Raw genomic sequence first — 23,766 nt, 5'->3', positions numbered from 1 at the left:
TGTTTAGACTGTAGAAGATGGGAACAATCTAGAGAAGAGTAATTACATGTGGGAGGGTGGTGTAAGCTTTATTTCAGAAGCATAACATCAAAGTATGTGCAAATCAAAATACCTCTGCGAAGAGGAAAAACAAAGCTGATACTTGCTTCAAGGGTTTACTCAGCTAGGTTTATATTGTTTGTATTAAACATAAGAGAGTATTTATGAAAATACATTGCAAGCAGTCATGTGGCTGAATTCAGGTTTCAGCACAAGATCTCTGGTGCTGGTCCTTGGTGTGTACCCTTAGCAAGCTGGGCAGTGCAAAGGTAGTACTGACATCTCGGGGCAGGACCCTTGTTTTCATTACCTTTCTGTTCTGTTTGATTTAAGGGTATGTCTCTAGGGGGAGGTGGAAACTGGAAGCTTGCAGAAGCGCGTAAGCCAACTGTGTAATGGTGTTTGTGGGATGGTGTTGTAGAAACAGGCTAAATAAAGCTTGTTTCTCCCATGTCATTTTGTTTTTTTGTAGGAGTTCAACATTTGAGAAGGTTATAAGTAAGTAGCTGAGTACAGGTGATGCAGGTTTGCAAAAGGAAAAGAGAAAAACAAGGCTTTTCTCCCTTACCTTGCAAACTGAATTACAAGGCAACTTTCCAATTCAGACAAAAAACTTTAGAATAATATGGGCAGTTGTTTTTCAGTTCTTTAAATGATGAGCATTGCTTCTACTGGAAGAGGTGGGAAAGGCAATTCAGAAATACATTCATGCAAGATGGGATCGTTTCTCTCACGCGCTAAGGTCTGGTGAGGGCTCCACCCAAGCATCCTGGTTCAGCATCACTGAAATAAGTGGAATTTTTTCTGAACATCCAAAATGGGATTCAGACAGCATGCAAGAAACACATGTGGCTGGTATTAGTATTATACCAAATTTTTATTTGAAGGTGTTTGAATAAGCAACCCGATTAAATTAGCTTTCTGGATTTGCTACAGAGTACAGCTGTCAGTATTGGGACTGCATGGCAGTACTGTAATTTAAAGGGTGTTGATAGCAAAAGAATCCCTTAGAAAATCCTGCATCAGGTATATTTCCCATTTAGCCATCCCTGTGTTTCCAGACAGGTTAATTTTATCATCAGAAACTGCTGATTTATTCTCAAAGGCAAAGAATCTCTTGATGAATCAAAGACACTCTTTTCAAAGCAAAAGAAAATTCATTTTCTATGCAGCTCTTGTTGGAATAAAAGATGATGTAATGTCATAATCCTTAAATGGAGTAAAATAAGTCTGCAGAGACAAAGCGTGGTTGTTCTTGTGGTCAGTTGAATGAATGTATATATAGTAACATCAACTGAGAGGATGCCAGACAAATACTTTTATGTTGAGTCTTAAAACAAATGATCAAGCCTCACAAAAATTATTAAAGATTTTGAGAAAACACAGTGTCTCAACAGTTATTGTTGAGAACTCAAGTAACTGCTTCACAGAAAATATGTAGTGTTAATATTAATTATATTAAACCAAGCAATAAGTGAATGAAATTTCAATGACGGTCAATAAAGGAAACTTGATGAAAAGTCAATAATGTCTTAAGATTTTTAGCATTAAAAATGTAGTAAAATTTGAAGTGCTTTGCTGTGTAGTGCCTTTGGAAATATGATTACTAAACATTCAAATATTAGCTGAAGTGTAGCTGATGGCAGTGACTATTATCCATCTAATGAAAAATCACTTACAACCACTAACTAAAAATGTGCAGTTCCCTTTTGAATCCAGTTCTTAAGTCATATTTTCATTATGTTTGTTCTTAAAGGTTAGAATTAATATGATCACAAATATTTTTTTTTTGCTAAAATAAATTTGAAAGACTTCATCACTTGTTAAAAAAAAAAAAAGTCTGAGTTTTAAGTTTGTAAACTGTTTGATATGCTGAAGATAAAAAGACCTGCTTTAAACATGTTTCTACTCAGGAAGCAGCTAGATCTATCATTAAATGACCTTAAAGATCATCTAATTCCCCATCTGTTTCTGTCTAGTTATGATCATGAATGGGAGACAGAACACGCAAAAAAAAGTCATAGCAGGGGTAGCAGGAGTTTTTCATATATATGCTAAATATTTACATGGGAAGATTAACACCATTGCAATAAGTGGCAGCATACCTGCTTACTGATTTTTTTAACGTTTATTTTTTTGCCTTTAATGTTACACTTGCCCATCAGGTTCACTATAAGAGTAAACTAATGATATTCTAGTTAGGTGTTTTGCTCTGAGGTTCTCACTTAAAAGTTATTGGAATACATTAAAGAGTAATCTGCTTCCACTGCAAAAACTGGATTTTTTTTTAATAAGTTCCAGCCAGGCCTTATTCCTGTTGAGGATGATTCCTTAAATCATCTTACAATTCCTCCTATAAGAAGAATAAAAATAAATAAATAATAATATAAAACAAACAAACAAACAAACAAAAAACACCACAGGATCTACCATTCTGAAAAATCCTACATTTGACCTTTTGATGATGATTTATTATAAACAAATTAAAGTTTATGTAAATGAGATTTCTTTCAGCTGGTTTTGAAAGATGACTGCTTACTGGCTGCTGTTTTGTTTTTGTTGTTTTTTTTTTTTTTCTGAGATTTTCTGCAATTTAAGGTGAAGTTTGCTTACAAAGTAACTGGAAAGTTCTTGAAGCTTAGCAAAGGGAAGATAATGAATGGTGTGATGGTAATACTGCCTTACATACTTTGTATTCGGTTCTATTGGTGTTTTTATCAAGCACAAAACGCATTTTTCAGACAAACCCCAAAGCTATCCAAGAACACAGATTTAAGGACTGGGCTGTCCAAAAACTCAAATTAGGCAATTTAAATCTATTGATAATCCTCAGCCTCTGTGGGTTTGGCAGATCTCGACAGAAAGCTGAGCTAATCAGCCCCAAAACAGGTGCTGTAAAGCTGTGTTTGGTTTTGATTTCTGCCATGCCCTTTGTGGTAAGATGTATTTTGGGACCAAGAGTTTTGCGAGCTGAATGCTGAAATTTTGGGCACCTCTGTGCAAATTGTCTGTGGGCAAGGATTAGGGACTAGGATTAAATGCAAAAAGGCAGGCTGCAGAACCAGGCCGGTCGTGTAATGCTGCCGGAGCTCGGGCAGTGGGTTGAAGCCTGACCCTACCCTACCCAAATTTATCTGAATATTGGAGCAGCCAAACGTGCTGCTGGGCTGCAGTCCGGGCTGTGATTTGGGCTGGGGCAGGGATTACGGTTAGTGGAAATCCAGAGGCGGCTGGGCTGCTGGCCGCTGTGCTCCGTGTGGTGTCTTGGGGCAGACGTGGTTTCCACATCCCTGCAAAATGGTGGGGTTGTGAGGAGGAAGAGCAGGGCGAGGGCTGCAGGTGGCTGGGGCCTGGCAGCCCGCAGCAGAAAGCTGGGGCTGCCAAACAAGGCTTATTCTTGAGACTTGCCAGAGGAGACAGCTTGAGAGCACAAAAACTCTGCTGGGTCCCCTGGCACAGCACCTTGTGCCTGGTTTTTAGCTGGGCGAGAAGTGGGGCCGTGCCAGGGATGGAGCTGCCAAAGCGGAGGCCAAAGAAGGCCCGAGGCCTTCTGCCAGCCCTTGGAGATGTGCTGAGGGTTGCTCCGAGGTGTTAGGTGCACCTCATCTCACTTCTTGGGTGGTGAACGTCTTGGATAACGTGGTTGAGGGGTATTGGTGGATCCCCATGTGGTGTGCTCCAGGCTGTCAGATATTCAGGCTCTGCCTCCCCTGTACAGCGTCAGGGCTGGCGTGGGCAGCCCTGCCTCTGGCTGGGAGAAGTGCCATCCGCTGTGTGGAAGGGCTTTAAACATCTCCCCAAATTCCCCGGCTGAATCGATAGTTTCAGGAGAAGTTCCTGGGACAGCATCTGTTCAGCTCGTTTTGATCCAAGCTCACAAGAACATCGGCCGTGTTCTGCGTAAAAATCAGCAGTAAATAAAAACGCCTCCAAGAAAAAAGAACCAAACGAGCTGCCCAGCGGTAAAACCAGGTCCTTTTCTCAGTCGGTGTTGCTCTGTGCTAGCACTTCTGCTTATTGCAGGCACAGTTAGCTTCTTGCTTTTGTACAGAAGCCCCTTGAAAGAAGCTTGGTCATGTTGCATGTACAGCTGTGTCTGAGCTGTCGGCTGGACATTGATAAAGTGCAGTGTCTTCATTGAGGAAATGCCATCGGAAATATGAAGAATGCCATTTCATTATGTTAACATATTCACAGTTCTGATAATTATCTCTTGTTTAGAGAAAGGCAACCGAGTAAGGAGAGCGTAAACACTGAAAAGACATTTCTGAGATGTCTGAGGCATGATGAAACTGAGGAGGTGTTTCCCCTTTTACCATAAACCTGCATAGCGGCTTGGCCCAGTCGCTTTGCCTGCTTCTCGCCTGTTCATTAAATGAAGGAAATGGCAGTCGCAGACCATGCTGAGCTCTGAGAGATTGCTGCTGGCCCCAAGACTTCTTTTCCCTAAGGATGATTTTGCTGGAGAAACGTCAAATACCTAGAAAGAAGACTTAATAGAGAAAAAAGCATATGGAGCAAATGGGCTTATCAGGTTCTTCTGTTATCTTCATCTTTTTAGGCTCTGGGGCCCCTTTCTCCATGTCTCAACTTCAGCGCTAACTCAGCTGTGGTTATCTGTTGTCCTTAATCTCCAAAATGTAATTTGTTCTAGTCACTATACCTTGCAGCAGATTTCCTTTTAGAAATTGTTCGACCCTCTTCTGATGCCAAGCAGCTCATCGTATGCTGGCAAGCAGTGGTGCCAAGATGCACGTACCCAGCCCTCTGCTCAATCTGATCGCACAGGATAAAGCCCCGGCTAGTGTGCAAGAGGAGAACTGAGTTTTTAATCTGGAATTGATCAACCACGTCTGCTGGCAAGTGTTGTGAGAGCAGGCAGCTCTGCGGAGTGACCCTTGGTTGGATTCCTAGGTGCTAGGGAGACTTCCGAATGGATCTGCAGCAATCATTTCCCCTTATGTGCTAGCATTCAGAAGCAGAGGTTCATCTCAGGAAGTTAATCACCATTTGATTAATCACGTTATAATTTAAGTACTTAGAGAGGCTTATTTTGCAAAAGGCAAGTTTATGAAGTAAATCCCATCGGCTGTCTGCTTTCAGCAGAGGAAATAGAAATGCTGGAGCAAATGCACACAAATGCTCTCCTAGAGGCTGTGGAAATAACTCTTGGTCCTAGAGCAGCTGTCATGGCTTAGCAGAGGAATGGGTAAGGTGATGTAGCAGGTTCTTGCTGCTTTGTGAGTCCTGTTGTTTCAGAACTATCCAGGCAGTCACAGTAACTCCTCAGTAAGGGATAAATATTCATAACAGATCTTCATGAACTTTGTGAAAGTTTACGGGGAAAAAAAAAAAAAAAAAAAGTCCAGTGGGTCCCATGTATCCTATTGCTTTCTAAGATTAAAAAAAAGCGTGGTGTTTTTTTTCTTTTTTCATTTTCTTTATATGTACTGTTGTACATCCTTCTGTGGTCATACATAAAGATCGCTATCCCCAGACATCACAGTAGGGTGTAAATGAAATTTGCTGGCTCAGTTCACCATTCATTCCACCACTCAGCAAAGCAAGCTTGTTGGTCTATTTTCATCATTACCTGTGCCATCTGGCTTTCTTATAGGGGGCCTCAGCAGTTGTGTAGAGGCCTGACAGAACCCCTTGGGCTCACCTGCCCAGGGTAGAAGGAGGTCAGGGACTTTGATGCCAGTGGCTACGTTGGCTGAAAGTTACTTTCTGTGGCTTCATGTGTTAGACCAAAAATGTCAGTCTCTGTATGTGTTTTTCTCCCCAGTATTGATCAAAAAGTTCTTTGTAATGGCATTAGGTCTGTTGATTCCATCTCATAACTTGAGATATCTGAGTTTTGTTTTAAATGGTGCTTTTCACTTAAATGCTTCTCGTGTATTTTTCTGTTGTATGTGTTCAGATAAGACATTCGAAGAGGTGCGTGCTGGACACCTCTTTGTCAGTGTGGGCATAGACTCAGCAGTGCATAGATTTTTGAATTGGCTCTCAGCAAGAACTGGTAGGGTGAAAGATTAAGAAGGAAGAGGAAATCCTGAGAAACATCATGAATATGTGTGATACTGATGACATAGCTGAGGCTGTAGGTTTGGGTGAACTGAATACGCTTTGTTTGTGGAAGACACTGAAGTGGAAAGGACACAAGAAAATGGAACACTTAAATCTAATGCAAGAGGTGACTCTTAGCACCAGCATATTGAGACATTTATGCCTGAGGCTAGTAAGAGACATTTAGCCCTATTATTATTGACAAAAATTATTTTTTTATTTTTAATTTGTTATTGATGTTTTGCTGGTACAACAATGCATAAGGTCAGGAACATCCATACGTGTTTTTTCATATACTTCCATGATTTGCATGACTGGAATCTTCCAAAGAAGAAATGAGGTAAAATATTAAGGAACAAAAAATATTTTCTGTAGGCTTTAAAGCCACCTGTCTGTAATTCATGTAATATCAGTGGTTCCAAACTTGAACTTCTGTCTTTCCATGGGTGACTTGTACACCTCAGTGAGTACAACATTATGATCTGCTTGCTCATATAAGCATTATATTTCTGCATGGAGCAGATTTTTTTTTTTTTGGAGATCAAAAACTTGCTACTTGCCAAGCAGTCAACCTGATGCCCAGTAGTCTGAAGGCTGATAAAGAATAAAACTGTATGTCCAAGACACCATAATTTGTGAAGTGAAAAGCATGGTGAAGCAGGCTTTGATTTTTGTCAGTGCATTTTTCTAATTGTCTAAATTTATTGTTGCACCCAATAATAGATGGATAGGATAAGCTAAGGGTGGTTGCTTGATCTGGATCTATAAATTTAATGTGACTTCAAGTCTACTTCAGGTGACATTCTGTTTCCCAGCACCTTTAATTTAATTTGAGAGACTGAGCTTTTTTTTTTTTTTTTCTTCCCCAAAGGTTATATTTTGTATTCCGTAGTGGCTTCAAAGGGATAGTTGAAATGCTGCTATAAAGATGCACTGATTGAAGTGATGCTTACAACATTCAAGTAGCAGATTTATGGCCTGGAAGAGAAACAGGCGCTCTTTGGTGTTTGAGAAGTGCTAGCCTAATTTTTTTTCTTTCCTAAATTTTTCTAAGAATATTTAAATTTACTAACGCTTCCAATTTTGGTGTCTGTGCTGCTTCTGTGCTTAGCAAAGCCCCTTCTGTCACTTAGTGAGGACGCTCAGCACAAGGAGCACACACGGTCTCCGGCTGCTGGGTCCTCCCAGCCCATTTCTCCTGCATGGGTTTGTGGTGTGCTGTCAGTGGCACTAATCACTCCCCATTGTCTTCTAAAAAACTAATGCCAGACATCCTTTAGATCCCATCCTAGCTCTGTCGCATTAATTTCAAGGAGACATCATTAAAATATTGTGTGCATGGGTCTCTGGTTTGTGAAGCCCTGGCATAATTAAAAGTTACAGCTTTCCAGTAAGAGTGAATAAATTCGCAGGATCTTTGTTACTTTATTCAGTTTTACCCAGAAACAAGCACTGCAATCAGTTTTTCACATAGTGTTTCTTACAACCTGTGAAAGGAAATGCCTCTTTCCGAAGAACATTTGACGTACTGAATGCCTACTGATTTGTTCAGAGTTAAGTGTTTTGAGAATTTCATTAATCCCAAACATATTCCCTCACTTTGTGCTGTAATCAACTGCTAGCTTTTTGCTCTGTATTGCACATAAATGCCAAAATCACTGCTGAACTTCAATGCCTCTTTCCCGGAATGGCAATTTTCAATGGCTTGGCAATGTCAAGTACAATTTTCTCGGTTAAAATAAGTGATTTCCAAAGAGCGCTGTGGATTTTGCTTTTATTTTCTTTGTCAAAACGTAAATATCACAGGTATGTAGCAAATCAGGAAAGCATCTAGCAGTTACTTTAATGTACTGTTAATGACCCTTTAGATCTGGATTTGCAGTTGGTTTTCTCTCCCGTTTTGAGGGCTGCGTGTAATGCGTAAGATATGAGTCCTGCCGTCCTTGCAGCCCGAATAACATGGGCTTTTGGAGGAACAGCCTTGCTGCGTTGGTGGCGTGTACCTGGCAGGAGGATGGGAAGCGTGTTTGACCCTTCCTCTTGCCAAGGTGATGTCAGTTGGGATCCTTTCACTTCCCACTAAATATATCTGAAGTGAAGGCTTTATCTGCATGTGTCAAATCAGCTTTTACTCATTCCTCACGTGCTCTCTCCTACCTCCCCCTCCTTCACTTTACTGAGATTTATCTCCCAAAGGTTATACGTGTGGCTTTTAGAGACAAAAGATATGTGCTGATTTAGAGGTGCGACTGTACAGGAGTGCTGTTTTGTGCTACACTGCGATGTGATTCAATCCCTCAGCTTGTTCAGTCATCTTCGGGCCGTACCTAAACACACACTCACCTCCACATGTGCAATATATATCATCTGTGCACTAGTTGACATTTTCAGTGGAATATAAACCTGATAAAGAAGGCTGTTCTTCTTGGTACACCAAATAAATGCTAATCGATGTTTTTGTTCTGTGTTTCTGTGGAAGTGGTATAAGTACTGACTGCAGTTTATGTAATTTCTTTTTGCAACAGAATGCAGTAAGTATGACTTGCTTGCAGTGCTGGTTTTGATGCATGCCAAATTTTAACTTTCTCATCTAGAGCTGTGCGAGTTTTGCAGTCTCTGATTGATAATTGCAATTGGTGTGAGGGGCAGAATTTGATGCGGCTGAGAAAGTTTGCTGATCAGCTGTGATTTTGCTCTCCCTAAAACTAAATTGATCAAAGTAATCTGTGCTGCCTCAATATTTTCTAATCTGCTTGTGTGTTCTTAATCATAGTGACCAGATCCTTAATTTAAGCACTTAAATGATTGCAGTTGCCTGTAGTAATAATAAAAAAAAATAATAAAAAATCTATTATCATAACGTGAGATTCACAGGTATTGTAGAGCACACTGATTTCTTAGTGGAAGAAGGTAAAGTGGTTTATTATGCAAATATTCAGCCTTCCCCATTAAGCAATGTGCTCTTGAGGAATAGAAAAAAAAAAAAGAAAAAGAAGTTGGGGTGTGTGGAGGAACCACAAAGCCCAGAAGAGAAGACCAGAGGTAGATATCCCAAATTACTCCTGATTGCAGTTATTGCTGCAGACATATGTATACAATTCTTACAGTATTAATGGCTCTTAAAAGCACTGGTTAGGGAAAAAAAAAAAAAAAAAAAAAAAAAGAAGCTGCTGATGTTCCCTTTTTCTTTGAAAGTGGCCCTCAGAATGGGCGTCTGGCCTCCAAACTGCACTCATTTAACATCCTGGAGATGAAGAGGAAGCGCTGCTTTTATCCTGCAGTCCCGGCCCTGGCGATGTCAGGAGTAGAGCCTCAGCTGCACCGGTGTGCGAGAGGGGTCCCTGGGGGCTCCTCTCCTAATTCTCTGAGCTGTGCATTCCCTGACACCGCAGGTGTCCGTATGACTCGTCCCAAGTTGTTGGTACAGAGGCATCACGAATATAAACCAACAGTTTCTGCTCTCTGCAGTGGAGGAAGCCTCAGGGAAGGGTTAGGGCTAAATTTCCCAAACTAATCTCACTCTCCATAAAATATGGCTCAAACCATCACATCACAAAACTAGGAGGAGTAGTTAATAAAGCAGCTCACGGGCTTGCAACTACTGCAGTAACCTACTCCAGCTCAGCTCCAGTGTGTTTCCACAACAGCCAAATGCAAATGTTTTATCTGACAGGACAACAGCTTTGAGCAATTCATTATCAACTACTGTAATGAGAAGCTGCAGCAGATCTTCATTGAACTTACCCTCAAAGAAGAGCAGGAGGAGTACATCCGAGAGGTATGTAGATACTGGCATGTGCTATCCGTGCTCACATTGGGTGAAACCATTCTGCTGTGCAAACATTTTTGAAAATTGAGTCAAGTTCCTGCTGTATAATCCCGAGGATATAATATGAAGCTTTGACATGCCTTTTTTTTTCTTTTTTTTTGTGTATAATGGGGAAACTCATGAAACGTAATTACTGCAATTTGCTTCTCGAGTGGTATTTTGAACACTCTGGAAAACATAAACTGTTTTCCAGTCTACGATGTCACTTCAGAATGCAAATTCCGAATGATTTTTTTTTCAATCCTTTACCCTGCTTGTACCTCCATATGCATTAGCATCTCATCCTGGAAACGTTATTGCTGATAGTTGAAAAAAATCAGAATATCTGAATGACAGACTGGATTTTTCAGATGTCATCTAAATTTAGCCTTTTTTCTTCCACCCATTAAAAAAAAAGGAAACAAAACAAAACCAAAAAAAAAAAAAAAAGGACCCTTAGAGCTTAGAAATTTTGATCTCAGATGCTTGCACTGAAATGGGCTTTTTCCCTTCTAATCAGTGTGAGCGTGCAGAGAGCTGTGCTGACCCGGGCTGGGCAGGAGGCAGCTGGCCCAGCTCCAGAGGAGTGCATGGGAAGCTGACACTGATGGGGGAAAGGAATGGAGAGTGGGTTTGGCAGCTGCTCAAGGGCAGTCGTTTTGCGCAGATAATGTTAGCAGGAGATGATTCCATGGTGTTTTTTTTTTTTTTAATAAATAAGATGTTGGTAAGCATATAGAACTAAATGCAAAAATAGTTAACCGGAATATAGTTTAAATTGCCTGGGGGGAAAAGCTCCATCAGTTGTTTTCCTGTTCAAACTTCTTTTTTTTTTCCTGTAGGGAATTGAGTGGACTCATATTGAGTATTTCAACAACGCTATAATTTGTGACCTAATAGAAAACGTAAGTTATATTAACAATCACCATGAATAATTGATAATGCATGTATTGAATTTAACTATAAAATCTCTACACATCCTCCGTATACTTCGCTTTTATAGAACCAACCCCCTGTTCGTATTAATCATCTATTTTTGAATGGCAAGCATTTGTTTTATTAACAGTTTTTTCATAATATTATGTTTTTCTGCATTAGAAATGGTCAGCAGCGCCTACGCAAGAAAAAAGGAAACTGAAATGTTTACATTTAGTGGTGTTTTCATTAAAAGATATCACATGTGATATTATAAATAATGTGGTTTTTTTTCTATATGGAAACCAGAAAATTCAGTGATTCGTTACTGAGTGCTTTAACTACAACAAATACTTGTATCTAATAGGAGCAGTTCCTATGGACTTAGCAAGGCAAATTCCTTAACAATCAGAAAATAAAGGTTTTTAACAATTAATATAAAATGTCTGCTGGTTTTACTCATAAACTGGCTACTTTCATTTAAGTTGACGTTTCTATGGTCTGAGTAAATGACGTGAAATTCACAAGTAAAAGGAAGTTAGAAGATTCCAGTCTCTGAAAAGCCTTTTAAAAATGGAGATATAAAAATCTGTTGGGATTGGGGATGAGTAAAGGAGAACTGGCCATACCTTGAGATGCTTTGGGGGACATTTTTTTGGGTTGTGGAAGTCCCACAGAAAAGAGCAGTCTCCCTTTTATGCTTATGTACACATGATGAAAGCAGACACTAAAACTCCTGTCTTGAAACTGCAGAACCAAACTGGAATCCTGGCCATGCTAGACGAGGAGTGCCTGAGACCGGGGACTGTTACCGATGACACCTTCTTAGAAAAGCTGAACCAAGTCTGTGCCACTCACCAGCATTTTGAGAGCAGGATGAGCAAGTGCTCCCGGTTCCTCAATGACACCTCCTTGCCTCACAGCTGCTTCAGGATTCAGCATTATGCTGGCAAGGTACCTACTGATGCTGGGAGCATGCGGTGTTTGGAGAGTGGTGCTTCTGTGTGGAGTGTGGGTTTGGGGCAACGGGGAGGCTCCTCATCCATCAAATGATATTACAGTAATGGTGGAGGACTGCCTGAGTAAGTAGTCGATGTGAAAATCCAAACCTTCCTTAGTTTTTTTACACTTAAACCTAAGATACTGGTTTCTGGCTGGAAGATTTTCAGAGATCGTGCTGCTGTAGCCAAAACCAAAGGCAGGGCTCCCTTCGGCACAGGGGCTTGGTGTCCCAGGTGCTTCAGTGGTAGAATGTTTGTGCTGCTAGGTCTCTGAAAACAAAAATACTGCTTAGAAAGACAAAAACTCACACGCATCTGAAGGCAAGATATTTTGGGAAGCACGTTCTTTGTCATTGAACTAGGTGAAGTCCTTGGTTATGGTCCTATGGCCTTGGTCCTATGGCAGCTGTTACACATTACGTATTTGTTAAGGAGATTTTGTAATTGCCTGTCAAGGATTAACGCTTAGATATTTTTTGGTTGTCATAATTCAAGGTAAATTGTAAATACCCTGATGCTTTGCAAAAAAAAAGCAAGCAGACTGTGGCTTTGCAGCCAGTGAGGGTCTTCAGTTGTTACTGACATTCACTTGCACAACAGAGCAGTCAGTAAATTCCAGCTATTCTGGGATTGTTTTTCCATCCTCAGCTGAGAACATTTTGATCTGGTCACTGGACAACAAAGGTTTGACTCTTCTGTTGTGAAATCTAAGCAAGCACATATCAACAGTATTGTCACTAGTGGCATTTGTCACACCTATCAGAAACTAGAAAGGTGTACACTAAAGAAAAACATCACTGAAGTTCATAGTCACTTACTGCTGTGTGAAATATGGCCCCGTCAGTATTAGTTTGATATTCTGCATACACAGTACACATCTACACAGAACTATCTGTGAAATCATGAAACTGAAGAGTCTGTATTATCAGCCTGGTAACTTGTCATAATTAATCAAACTGAATTAAAAAAGCCAGTAGTGCTCTGAGATCTACATGACGTGCCTCTGGATGCCTCCTGGGTCTCCAGCTGCGATTATGGTTGTTGTCATTGGACTGTTTTCCTGGTAAGAGTCCTTGTAAGTAACAGTCCCCTAAGGACTGCATGGATAACAACTTGCTACTGAGCTCTCAACAGTGTCACAGGTAATGTTTCATATCTTGTTTAGTTAGGCAAATAAAGTAAACCTTAGCACTTTGAAGAAGGACATTTTTACTCTTGTGATTTAAAACAGAGGGAGAAAATGTTTTATCAACCAAAAAAAAAAAAGATCTTTGGGGGTATTTGCAAGCAGTGGTGTATCAGTTATTATGGAAGACCATCTTTCATTTGTTTTGAATGCTGAGAAAGAAGAGGAAATCAGTGTCTTGGTGCAGCCTAGAACTAACCTGTGTTATGTAGTCTAAAACATGCTCTGATGAGACTTTTCTGTATTGTTCAGGTTATGTACCAGGTGGAAGGATTTGTTGACAAAAATAACGATCTTCTGTACCGTGACCTCTCCCAGGCCATGTGGAAGGCCAGTCACTCTCTTATCAAAGCGTTGTTCCCCGAAGGTAACCCTGCCAAGATCAATCTAAAGAGGCCACCGACGGCAGGGTCACAGTTCAAGGCGTCGGTAGCTACCTTGATGAAGAATCTTCAGACAAAAAATCCAAACTACATTAGGTAAATTACTCCATGGTAAATTTATATTAGGCTAAGTTAAATAATATCTTGATATCCGAGGACAAGTCAAGAGAAATCTAAGGTTTAAATTTACAATAATAGCTGTTGACTTGCAGTGCTGCAACCAAGCGTCCTCGTTCATTTCCCTTTGCAGGTGCATCAAACCCAATGACAAGAAGGCTGCCCACATTTTCAATGATGCCCTGGTGTGCCACCAGATTCGCTACCTCGGTCTTCTGGAGAACGTCCGGGTCAGGAGGGCAGGTTATGCATTCAGGCAGGCATATGAGCCGTGCCTGGAAAGGTACAAAATGCTCTGCAAGCAGACTTGGCCCCACTGGAGAGGGCCAGCCAGGTAGGAAACCCTCTTATTCTCACCTCTCCCGTTTCAATGACTAACATGATTATCTTCCATACATTCTGATTTTTTTTTTCCTTTTTTTTCTTATTTAATGAAAATTTAAATAAGGTAATTTAAAGATAATTTGACAAGTAGGCCAATGTAGCTCAAGTGTTTTACTTGCATTTCATTCTCTTACCATTGTTCTGGACTTTGGACGAGTTTTTTCATTGGGAAAAGAGTTGATTCTACAAAATCTACTCTTTTCAATTGTCTAAAAAATACAGTTCCGTGGCAAAGGAGTTGGTTTTAGTAATGAACTAATCTACTGATGGAAAAGATTTTTGCATGTGAGCAAGGATGTCACCTCGTTTTTTCAAGTGTATGACAGCTTTTACTGATTCGGGTCTCAGAGAGAGATGGGAGTGGAATGAAAATGACTGGAATGATCAGAAGGACACTTATCTTTAATAACCAACTTTCAAAGTATTGGAACATCCATTTCTATGAAGGCAGTCATGCAATTTTCCTGTCCTTTCAAGAATAATTTTACATAATGATTGCTAAACAATGAGATAATACCTCTTGCAAATCAATTGGATGGACTATATAATTTTAAATTGCATAATATTCACATATGCCTTGACAAATAACTTCCTGGGTAGGCAAATGTACTTCTTTTAATTCTTTTTGCATGTGGCCATCAATAACATGATTTAAATCGGATTTATGATTTCTTTCATAGCAGATGGCTATCTTTAGCTACAATTCAAATTTTTAAGTTATCAAGATAGTGCTAGGAGCACTGTATTGATAATAATACAGTTTTAATTACAGTATTATACTGTGTTAAAGTTCTTACAAAGATTTGCCCCTTCTTTTTGTTGGCATTTATAAAGAGCTGTTGGTAGTGTGGAACATTAGCTTGTCAATGTTTGTTTTACATTTTTATGATAGTGTGAGAGCCCTTTCTTTTTTCTTTTTTTTTTTTTTTTCCCAAATAAAATCATAGAAGTAAGAGGAAAAAATAGGCCAGTGCTGATGCTGTTAAATGAAAATTGCTCCTTTTTCATCAAATTATTCTGAATCTTTACAGTGATTATTCTTGCCTTCAGCTAAACAAACAGTGAGTAAATGAGTTAGGTTTTCAATCTGCTTATGTCAAGCACTATTTAAGAATTGAAAATGCGCTTTCGTATACTTTCCATAAATTAATCTATGAATATGTAAACCGAGAAGTTTGAGAGCTGGAGGTCATGTTTGCTAAGCTCATTTACTTGTTATTAGGGCTGGTGTAGAGGTATTGTTTAACGAATTGGAAATCCCTGAAGAAGAATTTTCATTTGGTAGATCAAAGATATTCATCCGCAACCCAAGAACGGTAAGTGAAAAATGTCTTTCCCTGCAAAATCAAGCCATCTTTCATGAGGATAGCCTGCTATGAACTGCATAATTTGCTAGCTTGTTATTACAGCTTTTTCTAGATACCAGGCTTTGAGATAGTGGTAGGGAATATACCATTAAAAAATGCTGTTTAATGTTAGACCCATTAAAATTGGTATGAATGAACATTGAACATTTATGAAGACTGAGGAAAAATCAATACAACGCTACAATAACTGTGAGCCTGAGTTTAATGTAACTTTCATGCACTGACTTGTGGCAGTATATCTTCCATAAACCTTGTTGATGTATCTGTCCATTGCTCTCAAGGTAAATAAACCAAAAGGTGTCTGAGGGGATGGGGACTTGAATGAAGGAGAGATTTCTCTTATAACTATACTTAGGTTTTTTTTTTCTTTTCTTCCCTGCTGTTTTTCTTCCAACATTAAACAAAAACCTTAAAAAAAAAATACACACAGCTCTTCAAACTAGAAGATTTGAGAAAGCAGCGACTGGAGGACCTGGCTACTCTCATCGAGAAGATTTACAGAGGTTGGAAGTGTCGCACACGCTTCTTGTTAATGAAAAAAAGCCAGATTGTGATTGCTGCCTGGTACAGGCGATACGCAGTAAGATATTGTCCTTTCTAGCTCAGTGGTGGGGAGAAGAATTTTATTATTTATTATGGGTTTTCAAATTCTTCCTCAATTTATATGGAGAAGGGTTGAAAGAATTCAATTTTATATTAGTATTTAAACACTAAAAAATGTCCATAGAAGAAGATTGCTAAGTGTTTACTTTGTGCCTTTGCTTAAATAATTAAAAAGCTCCCTAGAGTCCTTCAGCTCTGGGAGAGCAGGATTTTGTGGCCCAGCTGGGGAGAGCCTTTTCCATTAAGCTGAACCAAATGCTGTGTACTTACAGTGCTCTCAAAACATATGGTTAATGCGTAAAAATGTTTGGTAATATTACGTGTGCAGTTCTGTGGAATTCAGTCATTCCTAAAGCTTTTTGTATTTTTGCCTTATTTGGAACCTTTGCATTTGAGGCTCAAGAATGCTGCCTGGGAGGAGCCCAAGGATTCATTTTAATTATAGCTCTTAAGAATCATAGTTCAGTAGTTTTTATTGGTGCAGTTCTCAAAGTTTCAGACCTCTTTGTAGGTTGGATCTTCTGTTCCATTATGAGCTGAGCAGTACTGTTAGATGACTCTTTTTTCTTCAGTTACTGAATAACGTGAGCTTACATGACACACAAGATTTACTGTTTTCAGGTTTTAAATTCTCAAGCGTCTCAGGTGCATTTCCTGAGACAACCTTGTGTACATATCAGAAAGCCTGATAAAATAGCGTGTGAAATGGAGAGAAAGCATCTTCTTAAATTGGAAGTTGCAGAGCGCACAATCACTCATTTTCAGTTGATGAGCACTTCCATTTGTCATCTTGAAGGCCTTTAGCATGTGGTTCAGTTATCTTGGATAATGAGAGCAAAGTATGGCTGATTAGGATAAAGCGTGGTTATTTATATCTGAGAAGAAATGCTTTTACGCTGTAGAACTCCTCTCTCTGAACTGCTGTGATTGAATGCTCAGCAGTATCAGAGCTGGATTGCATGGTGCCTCTACATCTACTTTATGATCTCATGATCTTAATGAATTGAAAACAGGGTTGCCACAACTCTGTTGACACATCTTTTAATATAACGAAATGAAAACAAATACATGACCGAGTTCACATCACTGTTGATTTCTTAGCTGTAGACCCTTACTGAGTCTTGAGTCCGTCTGGCTCACTCACAGAGATGTTCACTGTGATTGAGCAGGCTGAGTGTGAAGCCCAGAAGCATTATTGCAAAGTTTGCCAACAGTTATATTTTTAGTATACTAACCACTAGCCTACTGGAGAACTGCGCTTTTTAGATAGAAAATGCTTGCCTGTGCTGAAAATTTATTGTTCAAACCAGTGTACCGGGATAATATTCCAACATGTTATTCAGAAATTCATGGTGTATTTGTTTTTGTTTTTGTTTTTGTTTTTTTTTCTATTCCTATGTTATCATCAGTATTTGGTGTTATAAAGTGGCTGCAGGTAATAGGACCAGCACAAATCTCGTGAAAAGGCGATGAAAAGCATAGCCAACAAACTTGAGCATTTGTGACAGTTTGCATACTACCCTGTTGGGAAAGACAGATAAAGCTGTTACTGTTAGCATTTAATCCGTGTAACGCTTGTGCTGCTGACCATGAACTGTTTCTGTAAACAGCGAGTGGCATTGTCCCCGTGGCATTGTTGGATGGGCTTTGTTTCCTCTTAAGTTGAACACGCAGTCTGTGCTCTGATCTGCTTGTTAGAAACTGTTTGTGTTTTACATTTATGGCTTCTACCCGTAATTATATTTTCAGGTGTTAGTAAAGAATGTTTCGTTATACAATATCCCACAGTCGCAATATTGTAAGCATCATGTATTTATTTCCAATGCAGCAACAAAAGAAGTATCAGAAGATAAAGAGTTCAGCTATTATAGTACAATCTTACATCCGGGGGTGGAAGGTGAGTTCCCTCTTGCTACAGCTCTGCCTGCATGGTGAGTTAAGGAGTAGGTAAGGAAACACATTCCAAGTGCACCAAGCCTCCTACCTTTCATGTCTTCCTGGCATGAGTTTGGGTCAGTGAAAGCAGGCCTAAAATAAACAGTTTAGATCACCCAGGCAGTATGTTACTTGGGGTAAGTCTTTAGTTCTCTTCTGTGTGCTAAGTAGAGGGGCAGAAGTGTGCTATACTCACTGTGAGCAAATGCCTCGACATTGCTTGCTTGTCCTCTGCCTCAATTTGCAACAACTTTGCTTCTTCTCCGAGAGGTTTGTTCTTCATGAACGGAGAATCCTGTGGCCATAGGAGAGACTTAAGGAGTGATGCTGTAATAAGAGGTAAAAGCGAGGGTAACAGCCACATGAAACAGCCACAATGCTTAAAGCAAGAACTGTTGTGCAGCCTCAGTACAAAAATGCCCCTGGGCTCCTCTGTTTTCTTGTTAACCTTTCTCCACCCCACTAGCTGTGACTTCCTCTTCTATTTAGGGAAGAGAAAACTGTGTTTAACTCTGGAGTCAGTTCCCTTCCTATCGGTCAGGGAAAGGACTGCAGTTACTACCTGGGTGTCAACAGCCCTCTTCTGCCCAGCAGACTTTAAGCTCTGTCAGCAATAAACTAGCATAATTTGGTTTTATTATTTGTCTTGAGTTTTAACTTTGTTGTCTTTTTTTTTTTTTTTTAAATGAATTAAAAATATTCTGGCAGTCTAACTGTTGATGTTCTGTCCTTTCCCGTGGGTGTTATTCAAAGAAAACTGGGTAAAAGCATCATCTCAAGCTATTATTTTTTTTATGTTCTCTCAAGGGAGAACATATTTTTTGTGGTACCAGTGCTGTGGATAAAAGCCTGGTCTGACAGCAGCGTTAAGCGTGACCTACAACCTTGCAATTTTCTTGTGTTTTATTGCTTATTGCAGACTAAAGGGATAAGGCATACACTGTGTAGAAGAAAAGTCTCATTGCCATTATACAGATAGTTAGAGATCTTGGATTATGTCGAATATGTTATTTTTAATTGTTTACAGGCTCGGAAACTTCTTCGGGAGCTGAAGCATCAGAAGCGTTGTAATGAGGCTGCCACAATAATTGCCGCTTACTGGCATGGGACCCAGGTAAGAAAGTGGCAACAAATCCTGCACTTGTTTGTCTCTGCATAGAATGAAGAAGGCCCTTGCGCATAAAGCTAGCTGGGAATATCTTCAATGGCTTAAACTGCTGATTTTTTGTTTCTCTTTGCTGCTAACATGTTTTAGCTGGTGCAATCTGGGAAGCTGGGACACGCTTTAGTATTTGCTGTTTGTAGTGACTGGTTTCTTTTTCTTTCTTCCACCGTTGGGAACTTGCAGTAACCTTTTCTTCCCTAAGCTTTTCTATATCCCATTTTCAAACACATCGCAGGCACGAAGGGAACTGAGACGACTGAAGGAGGAGGCTAGAAATAAACATTCTATTGCTGTTATTTGGGCTTACTGGCTTGGATATAAGGTACTTCATGCACATGTCACATGCCTCCCTTCATTACCCAACAATATCAACAATTAATCAGTAGTAAATAGCGAGAATTAATGACTAATACGATTGACTTAAAAATAATAGAGCATGATCATTGATTGCCTCCATCTCCATTCATGCCACATGTAATAAATCTGCCAGCATTCTGTATGTCAGTTTTTTGTAGAGTAGGAAATCCCTTGCATGGCAGCCAAGTAGTGGTTTGCACTAACAAGCCATTAGACTAGATTAAAAATGACTAGACTCCAGTATCCTCAAATGAGGAAATGCATTTAACTACATGTAAATATGCAAAGCATGGTTTGTGGTGGGGAGAGAAGGTTGTGGTTTGTTGGTGCTTCCCTCCCCCTCCCCCAAGTGCTTTCAGTGACACTGTCCTAGAGATCTAATTGAGATTTTCATCAGGCTGTATATTCTGTACCCTGAGCCGTCTTCATTTACAAGTCCAAACCAATGCTATTCATTTTACTACATTGTAGTTTTAATTGGTTTAATTGATTCTCTGGTTGCGATTTAAACCAGTAAGAAAATTTGAGTAACTACAATGAAAGCGTGGCTTTATGACCTGAGGAGAAAATGATGTTAGTTTGCAATTCTAAACTTACAGCCCTAGAAAAATCCCAGGAATTTCAGCATCAGCTGTTTGTTTTCAGAAGCAAAGTCCCACTGAAAGATTCTTGCTAATCCCCGGCCTGCATTTGTGGGTTTTGTGAACATTTGAAATGCTGTTCACTGGAGGTCAACATGTTATTGGTTTCAATTAATAAATTCTTACCTTAGTTGAAAATATCATTCTGTAAGTTCATTAAGTTTAAACCATCTTCCAGTTATTATTTAGGTCGGGGAGTCTTGTCCGAACACCTTGCAAACAAGATGAAGAAATGTGCTCAGATAACATCTGAAGTATAATGCTGAGTTTGAACTTTGCTATTTTTATATAAGGCTATTAGATATGGAATGAAATGGCAGCCCTGGGAATCAAACAAACATGTACAGAATTTCCCTCACCCTAGAGAACCTGTTCATTTAGCTTGGTTATTTAGGTAGCTGTGAAAGTTGACAGAGACACTGTTTCCTCTATATTTGTTTAAATGCAATGCATCAATTTGACACCTTTCACCAATAAAACTGGCCAGTGCTGCAGAACAGATATGTACTTTCCTGAGTTTAAGATGTTCTTTAGAATTAAAAAGGTCAAGACCAGAAATTAATGCAATAGTATTAATTGTGTTAGAGCTCATGAGTTCAATATTTAGAAGATTTGGATAATTTTTAACATATTTTAGTTGTTAGCTTTATCTGTTGGCTCACTGGAATTTCATGAAAAATGGACTCCTTACTCCTTAAATGTAAACATACATCTAATTGTAATCTAAATTGAATTAAGATTAGAAGACATACAGTATCTAATAAAAGATAACCCTGCTATCGGTTTGATATTTTATATTTTCCCAAGGGAACATTTAAAACAAAAGTTTCTCTAAGTTACCCTAGAGATCAGTCGCTTTTAAAGAAAAGCCAGAGACCTCAAGTATTCATTTTCCTTCCTTGTCACAAAGCAGACAAATACTTAACTTTGCAGAATGCTTGTCTGTCCAATGCAGTATGGGAGGAGCTTTAGTTCCATTTAAATGAGCGAAAAACATGCTTTTAATTCCACTTGACTTTTATAATCAAGTAACAGAGTAACAACTGTCCAGGTATCTTCTAAGTTGTGAGATTCGGTTCAGATGCCCATATAGTGCCTTTATATTTAGATTTTGCTTTGCAAATTGCTTTCCTAAAGTGGGAATTATTGATGACATGGAAGTTGGTGCAGCCACGGAAGGCACTGTGTCTGGGGGCCTTGCCTCTTCATTCCATAGAGAAAGGGATAATTTACCAGTCCAGAGATTGTACTTTAAAAAAAAAATCAAAACACACATAAATATCAAAATCACCTCGAGCATAAAAGCCCTCGGTGCAGGGCCAGTAATTATCCTTGCACACACAGTTTTAGAGTTGATTCTGTTATGCACCAGCGCTTGCCAGTGGAAGGATTGACAAGACAGTGAGATTTTAGTGAGTCTTGATTCATGCACATCATTTGGATCATGTGGTACTTACTGCTGATGGCAAGGTGTGCACGCCTGATGAGACGGAAACACTAGCAGCAAATGAGAAGGTAGACAAAATTCTCTTACGTTAAATAAATAAATAAAAATTGCAAATTGAGGCTTGTTTGACCTCATGTGTGGCTTAACACCAATTCACACTGACACGTCGGGTTTTGAAGGTTAAACACCGTTCTTCTGTCTCTCTGTACCTTGATTTTAAGTTGGCTGTTCTGTTTGGGAGAAGCCTTTTCCTGGTCATTGTGCTGTCTGCATCGGGCTGTCTCTTTTGTTCACTATCTAAACCTTTTAGGCTCGAAGGGAATTGAAACGCTTGAAGGAAGAGGCTAGGCGTAAGCATGCTGTTGCAGTCATTTGGGCTTACTGGCTTGGACTGAAGGTACTTTCTTAAACACTCCCTTCTGTCTACGTGAACTCAATACAGCGTGGCACCTTACTAACACTTCATAAATGAGCAGGTGTGGGGAATCGCTAGTAAGGATGATTTTACACAAAATTCTGTTGCTTGCTTTTGTCACGGACTTTCCAGCAGAATATGAAAGCTGAATGTGCCTCGTTTAATGCAATATTTAGGTGCTAGGGTTTTTTTTTTTTGTCATATCAGGAATTTCAGTTTTCATGTGCAAGACAAATGATAGATTAAAGGGACTCTATTCTGGCTGCTGACTTAAAAACCTGACCTACGTTGGCAAAGGTCCTATCTGGAAAGATTACAAGTATGTATTTTCTTACTGTGACCTCTGCTTGTTTGAATGGGAGGCAGGGCAGAGCCGCCTGACTCATGTCAGAGCCCCGTGCCCAGCATCAGGGCACGGTGCCCAGCTGATGGCAACGTGCTGGCGCTTCCATCGAGCCTTGGGAGGGCATGGCACTGCATGCAGGTGTCCACGGCTGGTGGCAGCTGCCAGTGCCCAGAAGAGCTACGATGCTCAACGGGCTCTGGTTTTCTGGCCATTGCTTTCAGGGACTGGTTGGCAAAAGAAAACGCATTTGTAATCTGGAAAAAGTGTAGTTCTGCTCTGTGAATAGACTATGAAAATGGCAACTTGGGGTGTTTTTAGGTCTGTACCCATGTGATTTAAGTGATAGAGTTGTGCTCATAGTTCTTCAAATGTGGTTTTATGGTTATGGTCCAGAAGAACTGCAGAAATCCAAATCAGTTTTGTCTGGCTTGGGTGCCACTTTGGCTAACGGGGATGCTGGACACTACAAAAGGATGAAGGGGAACAACTTGATAATGAAAAGTCCAGCTCCCATATTCTGATACTTACTCTCGCAAGGATGAAAGGGGGTAAATATGTATGAAATGTATATAATCATATATAACATAGGCATGCTATGCATATAAAAATTACATTACAATGCATACATGGAAAGCAGAGCTGGAAATACAAAGGAGCCATTTTAAGAAGTCATTCTGCAGATCAGAATCATGCTTTAGGTACTACTGCCAAAGTGGGTCTGTTTTTATGATTTTCAAACAAGAATATGTCCCTCCTGAGAACTCAGAGGCTGTTGTATATCAAACAGCAGCATTTAAATGAAAACTGGTGAATCCAAAACCTTTAAGGCACATTACAGCTGGAACATGTTTCTGCCCGTCTGTGGTGTGGTTTTCCAAAGTATTTTTAAAGGAGTGTAAGTGGCACTTCTGCCTCACCTGAAACATGCAGATTTTTCTGATCAGGGTCCCAGTCTGCAGTTCCAGTCCACCACTGTTACCACAGGCAGTTCTCATCTGTCTGACGGCGACGAATTTTCACCCAAAACATACGGAGGTGAAGATTTAAAGTCAATGCAAGTGGTTGAGATTAAGCCAGTAATTCTTGTCCCTTTTTTGGGTTATATGATAAGTAGATTTTAATAGCATTCATGCTGCTGTCCAGAGGTAGGCTTTGCTGGAAGTGCTTGCATTTCTCAGTGCTTTCTCCACAGCCTCCCTGCAGCACAAATGGACTCTGTGGGTGTGCTTTAACCCCCTTGCTCCAAATTAATTTGCACACCGTGCGGCTCAGGAAGGAGAACATAAAGTGCTGTCATTAAGGAAAGTCTGTGAGAACATGTTGAGATTTGGGATTGCTGCAGCTCGAGTAGCTTTGGGTGTGCTAATTTCTGGCACTGGATAATAAATATGGGGTATATAACAATTATAGATCATTAAACCTTACAGAAAATCATTGAATAAGAACTCTAATATTTTTTTCTTATGAAACAAGAAGGGCAAAATTATGTGCATTATTTGCACAGAGTGAAGACAGCTGAACACTCAGTTTTGTTGATGAATCTTATTGTGCAATTAAGCAAAAGCCCATTTATCTGTGCTTTTTTATT

At 39.8% G+C, this 23,766-nt stretch overlaps 1 protein-coding gene across 6 annotated transcripts in view; it reads left to right on the top strand.

Annotated features, from left to right (window-relative positions):
• The window catches only part of MYO1B (myosin IB), a 99,854-nt gene that overhangs the window by 61,166 nt on the left and 14,922 nt on the right, over positions 1 to 23,766 (top strand). For 4 of the 6 annotated variants that reach the window (XM_084522884.1, XM_084522883.1, XM_084522882.1 and 1 more), the window contains 11 exons: positions 9,782 to 9,886; positions 10,759 to 10,821; positions 11,585 to 11,785; positions 13,271 to 13,497; positions 13,652 to 13,852; positions 15,125 to 15,218; positions 15,700 to 15,849; positions 17,701 to 17,769; positions 18,835 to 18,921; positions 19,208 to 19,294; positions 21,728 to 21,814. In XM_084522884.1, coding sequence (XP_084379010.1) covers positions 9,782 to 9,886; positions 10,759 to 10,821; positions 11,585 to 11,785; positions 13,271 to 13,497; positions 13,652 to 13,852; positions 15,125 to 15,218; positions 15,700 to 15,849; positions 17,701 to 17,769; positions 18,835 to 18,921; positions 19,208 to 19,294; positions 21,728 to 21,814 — 1,371 coding nt within the window. The remainder of the gene's footprint in view (positions 1 to 9,781; positions 9,887 to 10,758; positions 10,822 to 11,584; positions 11,786 to 13,270; positions 13,498 to 13,651; positions 13,853 to 15,124; positions 15,219 to 15,699; positions 15,850 to 17,700; positions 17,770 to 18,834; positions 18,922 to 19,207; positions 19,295 to 21,727; positions 21,815 to 23,766) is intronic. The other 2 variants (XM_084522879.1, XM_084522880.1) reach the window with 2 other exon arrangements.

Source organism: Aythya ferina (genome assembly GCF_964211825.1).
Source record: "Aythya ferina genome assembly, chromosome: 6".
In the NCBI taxonomy this organism is placed as follows: domain Eukaryota; kingdom Metazoa; phylum Chordata; class Aves; order Anseriformes; family Anatidae; genus Aythya; species Aythya ferina.
This window is presented reverse-complemented; position numbering and strand designations above follow the sequence as displayed.